This window comes from Rhinolophus sinicus, chromosome 5, assembly GCF_057876585.1.
Source record: "Rhinolophus sinicus isolate RSI-liver-muscle chromosome 5, RSI-T2T, whole genome shotgun sequence".
NCBI lineage: Eukaryota > Metazoa > Chordata > Mammalia > Chiroptera > Rhinolophidae > Rhinolophus > Rhinolophus sinicus.
Window position 1 is genome coordinate 48485690 of NC_142505.1, and position 16161 is coordinate 48501850.

Sequence of the window (16161 nt, forward strand, 5' to 3'; positions counted from 1 at the left end):
ATTTGTCTTTCTCTGCCTGATTTATTTCATTTAGCACAACACCCTCTAGGTCCATCGATGTTGTTGCAAATGGCAAGATTTTATTCCTTTTTTGATGCTGAGTAATATTCCATTGTAGATATGTACCACCTCTACTTTATCCATTCATCTATGTTGTGGACATCTAAGTTGCTTCTATTGTAAATAAGGCTGCAATGAACATACAGGTGCATATCAAGCAGGCTTTTAAAACTGAAAACACACGGACTCTGGCTAACTCACACCACAGAAGAATTTATTGGACTGCTGTGACGGTGTACTGAGACCAAAGAGTGCTCTGGAGGGCAGGTTAAAAGTGACAGGGACCCGGGAAGGAACAACCGATAAACTGGCTTTCTGACATGACTATTGAGGAGTTGAGAATGGGGGTGAAGGCTGAGGTACAGCAGTGGTTATGTGGTTCCCCTGGTGGTAAAAGGAAGGATGCAGTGACAAGACATGTGCAAATTCAGCTGGGGACTGCAACGGGCCAACAATAGAAGGGTAGCACTCGGGTGGCAGAAGGCTTGAGCCCAGGGCGGCTTAGGCAAACTAGCAGTCACATGTAACACAGCAAAGTCCTTGCAGGGGAGAAGTGGACTGACCTTCTGATGTTATCAGAGGGCCAAAGAAGCAGACTTGCTGTTTGTCACTTACCTCTCTTGGGACTTTCTCTGTGTACATGTTAGAAACCCATACCCTCCCCTACCAGACTAAGTCTTTTGAGGCTAGGGACCACGGTGGAGACATTTTTCTAATCCTGGCTCCTAGTATAGGGCCTGTCACGCAGAAGAGGCTCACTAAGTGTTTCCTGGGCCACATTTATTTGACCTCTTGCACAAGGCATCTTAATAAGTGAATTCTTTGATTTCCATTTTCCTAATATTGGTAACTTGCCTCAGGTCCCACAGAGTACAATTAATATTAGTGGAGGATGTTATGGCCTCTATGGAAGAGTTTAATTACTGATGATTTTTAATTTAGTTATTATTTAAGTAGCTTCTTGCCAGGGAATGCCTCTTGGAAAACTAATCACACACATCCCAATTGGTCCATATTTCTATTAAAACAAGCTGTATAAAGAAAACCTTTATAAAAGAGGAAAGAATAAAAAAAAAGAGAAGAGTCAAAAATGTTCAATGGTGATGGATGTGTTTTCTACACACATGGAGTCGCGTGAGTTGCAACTGGAAAGGTTCTAAAAGTCACCTAGCCTAAGGGCGAAGTCTTGGAGGTCAGTGGCAATCAGATGGAATGACTGCTGGGCCTGGGAGAAGAGAAGGTTTGGAGGCTGAGCCCAGGCTCCCGGGGAACGTGTATGGTGGCCACTCAGCAGTGTCATCCAGGAGATGTGGCATGCCAATTAGCAGGCAATGGGTTTACCATCCTGAATTCATCTCCCCTCTCCCTTACTGTGTGCATGAGAAAACTTAGGTCCAGAGGAAAGGGGAGCCTTGCCAAGGTCACCTTGCTGCTCCAGTGACAAGCAGACCCTGACTTAGAAGTCACATGTAAACCCAAGAGCAAGAGAGGGTCAAAGCAGACACATCTTCTTTTCTTCCAGAGGACATTCTGTTCAAAGCTGCCGTTTGGAAGCTTTATTGCACACTCGTGCTTTTCTGGGCCTGATTTGGCAATCTCAGGAGGAAAACATGCTGCGTTTTGCAAATGTGTGCAAATAACAAACATGCCCGTTATGTCCTAGGCAGACTCATTGCACATGCATCAGGGCAGGTGGCAAAATGCAGTCATGCAGTCCAGAATGAGAAATGTTTTACACTTATTTGCTTATGAGAAATTCAGTGTTAGAATTAAAACGCCTTCCTGGCCCAGGTGCAGTGTTAATTGTCTCATTTCTCATAATAAAACTTTGCTTGAAGAAAAATGCTTGGATATGAGATGTTGATTCTAATCCCTGTTTCTTTATCTTTTCTTCTTCCCCTCCCATCCTTTTTCTTTGTCTCTTTGTTTTTCTTCACAGGAAAAAGTAGAATATGCCTTCCTGATTATTTTTACAATCGAGACATTTTTGAAGATTATAGCATATGGATTATTGCTGCATCCTAATGCTTATGTTAGGAATGGGTGGAATTTACTGGATTTTGTTATAGTAATAGTAGGGTAAGTCTCTTTTATTTTTGGGGAAATATTTGTTTGGAAAATGGGAGGTGGGGAGTAACAGAAAAACAATGTCTTTTGGGGGACTATGATTTCTATGCCAGTGATTGCAGCCAGAAACTGTCAGAGTTCTTTGAAGAATGGTGACGCTGCTGTCCATCTCTGGACAGAACTGGTTTGAAATTCTCTCAGGAGTTTTACACTCCCCCCTTGCAGTTGCATGTTCTAGAAGAAGGAAGTCTAAGCTCTGAATGTGAGAGGGCTCATCCTCCAAGGCCTCTGGTTTCCACAAATAGGCCAGCCCTGCTGGCAATGTGAGTCAAATGTGTAGAGCTCTTATATTTAGCACCCTGTTAAGTTAAAAAAAAAAAAAAAGTAATAAATTCTTATAGCAGTGAGGTACTCTGCTATTTAACATCCCTTGAGCAAAGCTATTAATTCTTTCTGCTGACTTGTGGGAAAATACTTTGGCATGCTACTATCCCATTTTAAATAACAAAACAAGTGTCTGAATAATGTCAGATATCTGGCATGAAATGAAATAAGCCAGAAAATGCAGAGAAGCAGGCATTTTCCCGAAATCCTGTCACAGGAAGAAGTACCAACAGTTTAAGTTAAAGGAAAATGTTCAAATGAAAAACAGTGGCCTGTGTTATTCTGGTCCTTCCACACCTAGAAATATTGCTAGCAAGAGTAAAATGAATCAGTGTCAGGGGAATGCCATTTCTTTGGACCAAATACCCACATAGGACAATAAGGTATATCCCATTGTGAGTCTTAGTTACCCAGCTATAAAATGGGTTGCTTCTAAAATTATATTTGGTCCAATACAGAGGGATTGTTAAATAGTTTCTCTGTTTTCATCTCCATGACTTTATTGAATTGCCTTTTAGAGTTGAGTAGGGTAATTTTTCTTTTGGATTATTCTTTTATCATGACTCCTTTGGCTTTTCATGGGAGACTAATACAGCTGGATATTGGTAGAATGGGATCAATTTTGAGCTTGTCATTTCAAACCTAGGAAGTTAAAATGGGAAATGGTGGCCCAGCAGGATAATTATACTTAGGGGAAAAAAATTAGCTTTTGCAGAAACCAGCATAGTACATCGGCATCTACGGTATTACTGCAGAGGTAATGAACAGCTGGTAGATATGTATCACACCTTCCTGTATTTGGTGAACTCTAACAAGGAATGGCTAGCAGGAGCCTTCCAGGTCTCTTGGTTCTGAAATAATCTTGCTATGCCTCTCCTGACCCTGGACTTTCTGTTCAGCTAGAGGATGGAGCTGCTTAGCTCCATTTCTTTTGTCCCTACCCTACATTCACCTTGGCTTTCTGTCTGGAGACATTTTTCAGATGATAGTATGGCAGAAAGACAGGGAATCAAACAGAGTGTGGTGGTCTCATTGAGATAGAAACAAGAGTTCAGGAAGGCTGAGGTGGCTGCAATTTGAGAGGCAGAGCGTGGGAGAGGAGAGAGCTAGTCAGAGAAAGAACTCTATAAATATGTCTTGGGCATCCTCACGAGCTTTGGCTGAAGACTAAGCCACAGTTTCATAGGGTGTGATTCCATGAGGCCAGGCAAAGAACACTATTAGGGAACACAAACCAGAATGGAAAGATGTCACTGAACACCGTTGATTGTCAGAAGGGCCATTAGTAGGGACAAACTAACTCTAGGGCAGGAGTTGGCAAACTATGGCTAGCAGGCAAAATCCAGCTTGCTACCAATTTTTGTAAATAATGTTTTATTGTAAAAGAGTTACATATTGTTGAGTTGAGTAGTTTAGGTCCACAAAGCCTAAAATATTTTGTGCCTGTCCCTTTACAAAAATTTTTGCCAACCCCTACTCTAGAGTAAGGACTACCTGAAATCGTTACTAATAATGTTTGAAAAAGGGCCTAAAAAGGAACAAACTGATACAAAAGTAACTTAACTGCCTGATAAAACTCCATACTCTTTAAAGGAAGAAAACAAAACCCAGACACTTAACAATGTGTCCAGCATCCATTTGAATATCTCTAGACATACGAAGAAACGTGGCCCATAACTGGGAGGAAATTCCATCAATAGAAACAGACCTAGAAATGACAGAGATGATGGAATTAGTAGAGAATTACTTTACAGAACTTTAAATACAGCTATTATAAATATGTTTATGGACTTCAAGGAGTGCATGACTACAATGATGAAAGATAGGACAATATAAAAAAATCAAATGGGACTTCAAGAGCTGGAAAATACATCTGAAATGAAAAGTTTTCTGGATTGGCTTAAGAGCAGATTTGACACAATAGAAGAAAAAATTAAGGAACTTGAAGACATAGCAATAATGTAAAGAATAATGATGATGATCTATAGGGCAATATCAAGTGGTCTAGCATACATATATTTGGAGCCCTAGAAGAGAGGAGATGGAGGGGAGACAGAAAAAATATTGATTCCAAATATTCTAAATGTGATGAAAATTATGAACTCACAAGTCCAAGAAGCTCAACAAAGCCCAAGCAAAATAAACACAAAGAAAGCTATAATCATAATTATATTGCTCAAAACTGAAGAGAAAGAGAACATCTTAAAAGCAGTCTGAGAAAAAAGACATTACAGACTTCTTGTGAGCAAGTATACAAGCCAGAAGACACTAGACAGACATCTTTGAAGTTCTAGGGAACCTAGAATTCTTATGCAGTGAAGATATGTTTCAAAATTGGAGTAAAAGAAACTTTTTCAGACAAACCAAAACTGAGAATTCATCACCAGAAGACCTGCACCTCAACAAATATTAAAGGAATTTTTTCACACTGAAGGAAAAGGATACCAGATAGAAATATGGATCTACACACACACACAAATGAGGAATGCCAGAAATGGTAAATGCATGGGTACATATTAAAATATTTTTCTCATTTTAAAATCTCTTTAAAATTGACTATTTAAAGCAAAGACAATAACAGTGTATTGTGAGCTTTATAGCTTCTATAAAATTAAAATATATGACAGCAGTAGCACACAGGACAGGAACAAGGAAAAAGAGCCATGTACCATTGCAAAGTGCTTATACAGTAGGTGGAGTGATAAAATATTATTTGAAGGTAGACTGTGATAAGTTAAAGATATATATATTGTAAATCCTGGAGCACAGGTTGGCAAACTTCAGCCCATAGACCAAGTCTGGTTTACTGTTTTTTCCCCCCCTACATTGACAAAGGAGCAAAAAGTATTTTGCTGTCTGCTTTGGTAGGTTAAAATTTTATTGAAAGACAGTCCCCCTCACTCATGTCTATAGCTATTTGGTGTTAAGATGTCAAAGTTGAATAGTTGTGACAGAGACTCTATGGCCTGCAAATCCTAAAATAGTTACTATCTGGCACTTTCCAGAAAATTTTTGCTGACATTTGCTCTAAAGGGGCCCCTAGAAAAATAAAGAGGTATAGCTAACAAGCCTATATTGGAGATTAAATTGAATTTTTTTTGAAAAGCTCCATCCAAAAAAGACAGGGAAAAAGAAAAAGGGAACAATGGACAGAGCAAATAGAAAAGAAACAGCAAGATGATAGATTTAAACCCATCTAAACCCTCATTAAAATCCAGAGTTTATCAGATTTTATATGTAAAAAAAACAAAAAAACAAAAACACCCCCAAATCTCCAGTCTATAGTGTCTATAAGAAGCCTATATATAAAGACACAAACAATTGGAATGTCAAAGGACAGAAAAATACCATGCAAAAATGAATCAAAATAAAGCTAGAGTGGCTGTATTAATATTCAACAATGTAGACTTTGGAACAAGGAATATTATCAAGGATAAAGAGAGACATGTCACAATGATCAAGGTGTTATTTCATCAAGACGATGTAATAATCCTAAATATATATATGCCTAATAATAAAACTTCAAAATACACAAAGCCAAAACTTACAGAACTGAAATGAAGAATAGATAACTCTATAATTGTAGTTGTAAATTTTGACTCTTGGAGTGTTGGTAGAACATGTAGACAGAAAATCACTAAGGATACAGGGAAATTTGAACAGTACCATGAACAACGCCAGCTTGACTTCATTGACATTTTTGGAATATTCCACCAGCAAGAACCGGTGGATTGAAATCATACAAAGTTGTTTTCTGAATATCAGTTCTTTTCAAATTAAGCTAAAGATGGAATCCTAATCTAAATCCCAGCAAGATTGTCTTAGAGATTGGCAAATTTATTTGAAAATTTATATGGAAATTAGAGAGGCTCTAGACTAGCCAAAGAAATCTTTAGGAACAAAGTTAGAATCTGGTTTTAAGGCTTGCTATAAAGTTACAGTAGCTAAGACTGTGATATTGGCGTAAGGAGTAGACACAAAGATCGGTTACACAGAACAGGGAGTCTAGAAATAGACCCATAAAATTGATTTTCGACAAAGGTATCTTGAAAATTCAATGGGTTGAGGAAACTGTTTTCAGCAAATGGTGCCAAAACAATTATTTACCCATATGAAAAAAGGAGACTCTTGATTTTTACCTCATACTATATACAAATGTTACCTTAATGGGTCCTAGACCTATATGTGAAAGCTCAAACTATAAAATTTTTAGGAGAAAACCTTTATGACATTGGAGTAGGCAGAGATTTCTTAGCACACAAAAAGCACTTGCCATAAAAAAAAAATGAAATTTTGGACCTTATCAAAATTTAAAACTTCTCTGCAAAAGACAGTGTGAAGAAAATGAAAAAGTAATAAACAGATTGTGAAAAAATTATTCACACTACATATAAAGGATTTGTATTTAGAATATATAAAGCAATAAAGAACTCTTACAACTCAGTAGTAAGAAGACAACCCAGTACATAAGTGGGCAAAACACTTGAAGAGATCTTCACAAAAGATGGTGTGTCAATGGTCAACAAGCACCTGAATAGATGTTCATCATTGGTAATTAGAAAATGCAAATCAAAGCCACAAAGGCAGCAGTTACATAACCACTAGTATTACTCAATGTGAAAAGACTGACAATACCAAATGTTAACCGAGATACAGAGTGACTGGGACTGTCATACACTGCTTGTAGAAATGTAAAACGGTGTAGTCATTTTGAAAACAATTCATCAGTTTCTTACAGTATTATTCATACACTAACCATGTTACCAGTACTCCTGTTAGGTACTTATCCAAGATAAGGGAAAATACATGTTCACAAAGAGACTTTATTTCATAGCAGAGAAAAACTGGAAACAACCCAAATATCAACAGGTAAATAGATTAACTCATTGTGGTATATCCCAACAATTTAATACCAATCAACAATAAAAAGAAATGTACTGCAGATAAATGTAACAACTTGGATGACCCTTAAAAATATGGAGAGCAAACGAAGGTAAACAGAAGGGAGAACATGTGACTCGATCCTGATTATATAAGATTCAAGAAAAGGGAGAAAAACAACCCAAGTGATAATCAGCCAATCAACCAATGGGCACCTAAGGCTGTGCTTGGAGGGAGGAAACCAAGGGGTGTGAGAGAACTGTTGGAGATACTGGAAACCTTCTATATCTTGACTGTGGTGTTTGTTACTTGGGCTTGTAGACTTTTGTCAAAACTCATCTCATTGTACACTTTCAGCGGCTGTTATAGATGAATCAGCAGCAATAACATTGATTTAAAAAGTACAAAAAAATCATCTAGGAAACTAAAGTAGAACTGGACTCAATGCTCTTTTTCTCTCATTAAATATGAAAAACTTTAGAACATCAGGTTATTCTTAATCTAAAATATGCACTAAATTGTAGTCAGATGGGAAAAAAGTTCAAAAGAGTAAAAAATAAAATTATGTCTTCATTTGAATCAAATTCCTACTCAGTAAAGTTTCCAGCTGCAGACTGTATCTCAATCCAGTGGATTTTCCGTTCCAAGTCAACTGTGACCAAGACAACTACTTTTGTTAAGATTCCTAATAACAGGGACATTAAGAAAGTAGGTGATATTTATAAAATATTAGCTGTTAATATTGTGGCCACAGGAGGACTCGGTGTGCCTACCAGAGCTGATATTATTCCCTGTCTAGAAAAGTTTGATCTGAGCCAACTTTTATCCCACACTTCTAATTTTTCAGTAAACATACATTTTAAGCGTTCAGACTCATCACTTAAGCTTTTGTGAAGAAGAACACGGGGTGTTTATTCTATTCTGGTGCTTCTAACTTGTGTCAGGTTAGGCAGATCCTTGCTCTTTCCCCGTCTTGGGGTTAACTTTTAATAACAATCTAGGATCAAACACTTTCTCATGTCCTGATCTCCAGGCATATGGTACTTTTTTTGGTTGGGGGTGGTGATAAAAGGAGTAGAATCACAGAATATTAGAATGTGGGGGGGCGGGTCTCTGGATTATTAAATTCAGTTTTGTCATTTTACAGAGAGGGAAACTGAGGCCCAGAGAAGGAGAGGGACTTCCCTAATGCCTCCTAACGCTTAGGAGTGGAAGCCGGCCCTGACCCCTTCCACTTCTGGCTATCTGGAAACTGCAGCCAGCTTTCCTCTCTGGCTCAGGCTCCTCTCTAGTGGGAAAGAGACATTATTCACCTGTTTTCAAGGACATTGCTGAAGAACAGGATAAAGGACCATAAAGTATACACTGCAAAACACTGAGACTTGAAAGCAATCTTAAGTCACCACCTGTATAAATTACTTTCCTAACCCTTTGGTATGAAAATTGCTGTGGCTGCCACATTTCAGAAAAGTTTGAGGTTTTCTTTCTTCCTTTTTCTTTGTTTTTGTGAAGCTATGAACTTGTTTTGGAGGGAGACTTTTAACTTTAGCCTTGCTGCAGGAGGTTACAGTAATTAAACTATACCAGTGAGAGAAGTCTGTTATCTGAAGCTTTGAAAAGGTGGAGACCTGACTTATTCTCCCCCCTCCACCCCCCCAACTGGGTTCGTTGTTAATTGCTGTACTGTTATTAAAACACATGACTAGTCTTTAAATGGCCCAGAATGGCAGGACTGCCTGATCAGGACAGCAAATCAGACCACCCTGTATTTTATGGACTTCGTGTCTTGGCAATCCAGAGGCATGCCAGTGGGAACAGAGTTTCTGCTTTTGGCTGCTAATTAAACTTTAGAAACCTTTTCTTTGTTGCAGGGCCAATCAGTCCCACAATCTGATTGGCCAGAGTTGATTCTGTTTGAAATGGGCAAATTTATATTTATTGTGAAAAACAAGCAGCAATTCCAAAGAATAAATGCTTATTTGAAAGAGCAAAAGTAACTGTCAAATGAGCAGATTGCCTGAAACTAGCTTTATCTGAGAAACCTGAGAGGAGGAAAAACATTTGTCGTGGCTGCCAGATACAATGTTATTCACATTTCAAAGGAGAAAATGGCGGTATTAATACCTTACCTTTGGTTATTGCTTTCGGTCTTTGCACAGCTTCTTGGCGTCTGTGATTTACATCATTCCCTGAACATCCCGATGAGGGTAGGGATGGTATATAACATATCAATTAAAATTTGGGACTTTGAAGTCAGTATTCATTCACTGATTCTTATCAAATATTTTTTGAGTGCCTCTTACATATCAGGAACTGTTCTAGGCAGTAGGCTAGAAGGCACTAAATGAACACATGAACAAAGCAGACTAAAATTCCCTGCCCTTGTGGAACCTACATCCTAGTGGGGCCAACATACCTGGACTCAGGTTACTTCTGCCTCTAGTTGTGTGAACTTGGGCAAGTTACTTGTTCCCATGAAGTTTGTTTCCTCATGTGTAAGATGGTGTTAATAATAATTCCTACTGCATAACATTTTGGGAGGATTCATGAGCTAATGTGAATGCTCATAAATGGTAGCTCTTATGATAACTGTTGTCGTTCCTTCTGTTGGGGCAATTCCACTTATCGTCACTGGATCCCAGTAAGTCCCTTCTTCTTGGGGGCTGACTTGCTTGATGCCGCTTGGGAAACAGCTTGATTGGCAGGGAAACAGAGCAGATCAATCCCTGTCCCCATGCATGTTAGTTGTAGGGAGCCCGTTCAGGATTCACAGCCCAGTTCTTGCCTTGACCTTGCTTTCCCTTTATTTAAGCAACAGCCACACAGAATTAGCTCTTGTTCAAAAATAACTACTATTATCATCCTGTTTCACTTCTGTGGGTGACAGACTAACATTTCTTTCTCTCTTCTTCTTTCAGATTGTTTAGTGTAATTTTGGAACAATTAACCAAAGAAACAGAAGGCGGTAACCACTCTAGTGGCAAATCAGGAGGCTTTGATGTCAAAGCCCTTCGCGCCTTTCGAGTGTTACGACCACTTCGACTAGTATCAGGAGTGCCCAGTAAGCATGTTTTGTTTCCTGAAGCCAGGATTTTGTTGATTGTTTTCCTTCTGGGTGGGTCTCAGTATTCTGAAACAAACCGAGTTGCTGTGTACCAGCTGAGGGCTCCATAGACGACCACGGAGGCCTTCACAGTTTGCAGTACACTTTGGCTTATGCTGTGACTTTGGGTCCCTGAGAGGCGCAGGTAGTGATGTGCCTTCCTGATTTGAAAGAAGACAGAATCTTCTCTTGTGAGAGATGAAGTGAGTGGTGGCATGAGACCCTGAGTATAGGCTTCCTGATTCCAGTCTGGTTTTCCTTAGGTGACACCACACTGGCCATCACTTCCTCCCCAGCCCAGGCCTCCCCCTCAGAAAGTGATGAGGTTTCTAGATGAGGGCTCAACTCACTGCCTTTTATCAAAGCGAGGAGCAAAGTGAGGGGATTGGACTCCTGAAAACTCTGCTCGGCTTTCCACTATTAGGGCCTATGCCTGTCCTGCTCTGGGGGAAGAGGTGAATGCTTCCGTGTCCTTCCTATACGTGGGGCATCATAGTGCCTGCTTGAAAGTGGTGCTGAGGACTGAATGAGAATGCAGGGAGAGCCCCAATCCAAGGTCTGGCCCCCAGAGGAGACCCTCAGGGGTGAGAGGTGCTGTTATCGTCCACTCAGCTATGATGCCTCTCTGGGCCAGGCCCCAGTGTGCTTCTTGCTGCAGACCTTCAAGCCAGGTTGGGTACCATCTGAGTGGTAACATATGCCCTGTCTGTGCCCTGCCCAGGAGCTTCAGGCTGCTGCTTCTTCCACAGGAGTGTGAGGTGTGCCCCTGACAGGACGCCTCTGTTGGGGACTTCCAAGGGTAGAAGTCCTAGCACCTTTCCAAGGACTGTGGTTGTGAGGTGGCTGCCTGCTCCCAGCTACGGGAAGAGTTTGGGACTGTAGGGCATGCCTGGTTTCCACAACTTGGAAAGCCATCAGAAGAGCACAGATCATGATTTGCTTCTCCCGAAATTCTTGGTGAATTTTTATTAAACCTGTTGGCGCTCAGAAGGCACCCGAAATTCTCTGGAAGAACACAGATTTCCAAATTTAACATTTTAAAATGTAGGAAGTGGTGTTTTATGTGTACTTGTTTTTGCAGATGGTTCATTTATTTTCATTGAAAATGATCAGCACAAGTCAAAACCACAGAACTGTCTGGAAGCAATTGAGAAAAATAGAAATACCTTGGAAATGACTGGCTCTGTTACGCGTAACATGGTTAGATGAGAAAGTCCGTGAGCAAACATGTTCTTTCAGATTTAGTTGTTACAGCTTAATCTAATTTCAAAGTAACCATGACAACTTTTTTTCCCCCAAAGAGCAAATGACAGGGCAGCTTGCCTGCGTTGTGTGCTGCGAGCAGACATGCGGCTGCTGTGGCTTTATGTGTGTGTCTGGCCGGTGAAAACTCTCAGAACTCACGTAGCATTGGTTTGGCTCCCATGTCTGATGAGGTGTTCACTAAATGACAAGTCCAGTGCTCCTGGGTCCTTTTGAGAACCAGTTTTAAATTCTGTTTCTTCCTTTCCCCCCAAAATATCACTGTTTGGAACTTGATGTGGATCTGTATCACATTCTTCCATGGGTCCATGGGGAGAAATGGGAATCCGAGTCCTGTGCGAGGACTTTTCAGCCCCTATTTTAACTGCCCTGGCTGGGGGAACACCCAGGTCTCTCATCAGACCCAGATGGGCTTTGGGGAGAGGGGTCGGTGGCTCAGGTCATGCTCTTTCCAGTGCTGGCTGGCAACTGTGGCCTAGCGATTTCTTCTCACATACCTACCTGAAATTGTTAAAAATGCCTGGGCAAGTTTGACTGTTTATACTGATCTGAAATTTGGTCATTTCTAAAGAGAATTCAGACTGTCCTACAAGAGGATTTTGTGTGTATGTGACTATAGATTCATTCAGTGGAAGGCAAACACATATTTCCAAAGATTATAGTTGAGATATTTGCGGAGTTCTTAACCACCCACACTCAACTGATAAGTATTTATTGGAATCCTAGAGCATGAAAGTGGGAAAGAACTCTGGAGGTCATCCCCTCTAAGAGCATCATCTTTTAGATGAGGAAGCAGGAGCCTGTTAAAGAGGTATGACTCATGCAGGCTCTCACAGCTAGTGGGTGGCCACACAGGGCCAGATCCACATGGAGTCTCCTAGTTCCTGGCCCGGTGTTCTTTCCACTTCATCCCACTGCCTCCTTTATTATAGTCCTGTGAGATCTGTACACCTCAATTGTATACAAAGGAGCTTAAAGTCATGAAAGTACACATACACATTAAGATACAACTTCATTATCTCACAAATTTGGCCAATCTGAAATACAGTAGTTACTTACATATACTTATATATATATTCATGAGACACATGGCTCACTGCCATAGAATTTAGAAGGGCTAACTGCTGAACGACGGGCTATCCATGTCTAAAAACAATAAAAATAAAAAGCAAAAAAACACCCTATCCAGGTAGACTAAAGCAGATGTTTCCTTTTCTTCTCCACCTGTTCTTTCTAGAAGGTGAAAACATTAACAATCATCTTATTGATCACTTTTTCCAAAACGAACTATTTGGACATGAAATATCGGAAGGCAGTACCTAATATTTTGGTCATAATGAGGGTCTTGGGAAGATGGGCTTTTTGTGAGTCTGAAATTCTCTTATTGGTCTTCTTTCTCCATCCCATCCCCCACCTCTTCCCTGTATTTCTTATCATGGTGAAGTTTTGTTATTATTGCTGATAAATAGTCGCTAATAAGTGTTTTCGGATTTTTAACTTATTTAATTCTAGCATCTTAGCTTCTTAAATTCTTTCATTCTTTCAATATCCTTTCACTCTTCTCACTTAGAAAAGTGAGAATATACTAGAAAAGAGCAGTTTGAGGGAGAGACAGTGGGGAGGAGAAGGGAAAGAGAAGAAGGGGGAAGAGTGAACTACACAGAACAGAAGCTGTGGTCCTGGGGTTGTGGAAAGAATGCAGGACACTAGCCACAGGCTTCAGGAAGCCTGCGTCTGGTTTCCTGCTGACGCTGTCCCTCAGTCTTCTGCTTCCTGCCCCCTGGTCCTCATCCTGAGTGTTGTCTCCCGCCCCTCTTTTCATGATCTCCTTTTCTCTTCCTGTACCATGGCTCGGAGTATCACTCTGTGGAGAGCCTCTAGGTTTTCATGTGCCTCCCTCATCTCTTGAGCCCACAGTTCGGCTGCAGGACACGTCCCTCTTACTGACATGCCAGTGATCAAACTCACCAGGTCTCCTTCCTTTGCCCCTCTACTCATTCCAAGAGAGCCCCTTTTGGACATGCGTAGTTTTGTTTAAGCGCTAGGATGTGCCCACGACTCTCTCTCCGTGGGTACCTTCTTCTCCTTCAAACTCACTGCTGAGGTCTGGCCTCATCCTGATCCTTACCCCATTCTACCTGGAGAGCCCAGCACTTTCCAGCGACGTCTGCACTGGTCTTATATACTGCTGCCCCATTCACCTTTCTAACGAGGCTGCCTTTGGCAGATGGACTCAAGTCTGGCCCTGTGCTGTCTAGCTGCAGTCTGCTTTTCTTTCCTGATATTTTTTTCCCCACCGTGTGCCCAGCAGCCAAGACTCACCCCTGCCTGCCCCAGCCTGCATTGCACTGGATCACAGCAGTGCTCTTGGTGCTCTCTTCCCTCTGCCTGGCGTAGCCTCTCCCCTGCCCACCTGTGGAAACCCACCCTCTTCAGCCTCAGGCTGTGCCTCGAGGGAAGATGCCCAGTCCCCTTTCTTCTCCCCAGTGAGAAATGATGGTTTTATCCCTCTTTAATTGTAACTGATATTACTCATACAGCACCTGTGTGCTACCTTAAATTTGTATTTAATTCTCATGTCTCCTTCTAGAATACAATCTCTTTGAGAGAAGACACTTTATGTAATACACCCTCACATCTCCCAAAGCACTAAACCTTATGCTTGCCACACAGTAGATGTTTAAGGAATTTTGTTGAATGGATGAACAAATGACTGACTTTGATGTTGGACAGTCCCCTCTCTAGCTTTAATTATTCCATTTGTCAATTGAGTACGTTGGATTAGGTGATCTTGAAGATTCCTTTTTAACTTATGTCACCTCCAGGTTTAATGTTAATTAAAAGCTTTGAAAATGTCTCTGAGTTTTATTACTATGTGTCATATATATTTCATCAGGAATTATATATATATATATATATATATATATATATATATATATATATGCATCATTGAAGTATCTTCCTGGCTCACAAACTCATTTCTCTCTCTCCTAGGTTTACAAGTTGTCCTGAACTCCATTATAAAAGCCATGGTTCCCCTCCTTCACATAGCCCTTTTGGTATTATTTGTAATCATAATCTATGCTATTATAGGATTGGAACTTTTTATTGGGAAAATGCACAAAACATGTTTTTTTGCTGACTCAGGTGAGTAACTAAAATGGCAGCTAACCTAACTTCAAAAAAATTTGATTTTCCCCCAAACAACTTGTGCAGTTTTGGGAAAATCTAAAACAAAATGGGGGGCTGGAATAGCCAAGTGTATCAGTAAATTTACTGAGCCAGTTTTTAGTGTGAATTTTGTTCAGAATAAATGAGAATTTAATCTCCTTTCCTATGCTGATTTTCTGTGTAATGTGTCCTGGCAAACACGATGGGGGCCCCCAAAACTAGAACATGAGGTGAATCAATATAGGCTTAAGAAAGGTGCTATGCGTGAGGAAAGAACAATGGATGCTGAGTATAGGAAATGGGGTCTATTTGAAGTGGACCTTGGAGGACAAGTAGGGTTCTAAGGTAGCTTAAATGGGAGGCAGGGCATCCCAGGCTCTGGCAAGGAGACTCAGCTTCCACAGGCTTCGGTTTCCTGATGGTCATCTCTTGAGTGGTGAAGCCTTGTTGCTCTGTTTGCAGATATCGTAGCTGAAGAGGATCCAGCACCGTGTGCGTTCTCAGGGAATGGACGCCAGTGCACCGCCAACGGCACGGAGTGTAGGAGTGGCTGGGTTGGCCCCAATGGAGGCATCACCAACTTTGATAACTTTGCCTTTGCCATGCTCACCGTGTTTCAGTGCATCACCATGGAGGGCTGGACAGACGTGCTCTACTGGGTGAGCAGGTTGAGAGAGTGGATCGTGTGCTCTTTCTTTGGATAAGAGTGTTTCATTAGCTAGAGCCATTGGAGAGTAGGCTGAACAAGAAACCCTGGCGGTCAGTTCTTTGAGGAGGGAAGCAGACCCTCGTTTCACTCATCAAGACTCATCATCACCTTTCTTCCTTGAGGCTTTAGTTACCATTCTGGGAAGCATGATGCACAGTGTTGGCTTCCTCCACTTCCCACTGCTGCCTGGGGAACTGTTGCTGAGTAGGCCTCGTAGTCCCTTTTGGGAGGAACCCCAGAAGCTGTCCCGATTAAACTCTTAGAGGGCCAGGGGACCAGTTCCCAGGTTAACAGGCTCCTGGACTTCTGTGGCCTGAAGTTAATCTTTTATACATAAATGCAACTTGCTCTCCTAGAATCCTAAACAGAAGATAGTAGCATAAATTTGATTCCTTTCATGCTGTCTACAACTTAGCACAGCCCTAAAGCCAAAATGGGAAATAATAATATTTCCCTTGCATCTTCAGTATTACTATAAGTCAGCCCAGCACAAGCCCTTAGCTCTGTCTTCCTTTCCCTTGGG

At 41.0% G+C, this 16161-nt stretch overlaps 1 protein-coding gene across 27 annotated transcripts in view; it reads left to right on the plus strand.

Moving 5' to 3' along the window:
• CACNA1D (calcium voltage-gated channel subunit alpha1 D) overlaps positions 1–16161 on the plus strand; it is a 427078-nt gene that overhangs the window by 265978 nt on the left and 144939 nt on the right. For 26 of the 27 annotated variants that reach the window (XM_088798486.1, XM_088798482.1, XM_088798495.1 and 23 more), the window contains exons 4-7: positions 2000–2139; positions 10311–10453; positions 14753–14905; positions 15392–15588. In XM_088798486.1, coding sequence (XP_088654612.1) covers positions 2000–2139; positions 10311–10453; positions 14753–14905; positions 15392–15588 — 633 coding nt within the window. Of the gene's footprint in view, positions 1–1999; positions 2140–10310; positions 10454–14752; positions 14906–15391; positions 15589–16161 lie in introns of those variants that run through there. The other variant, XM_074313114.2, reaches the window with a different exon arrangement.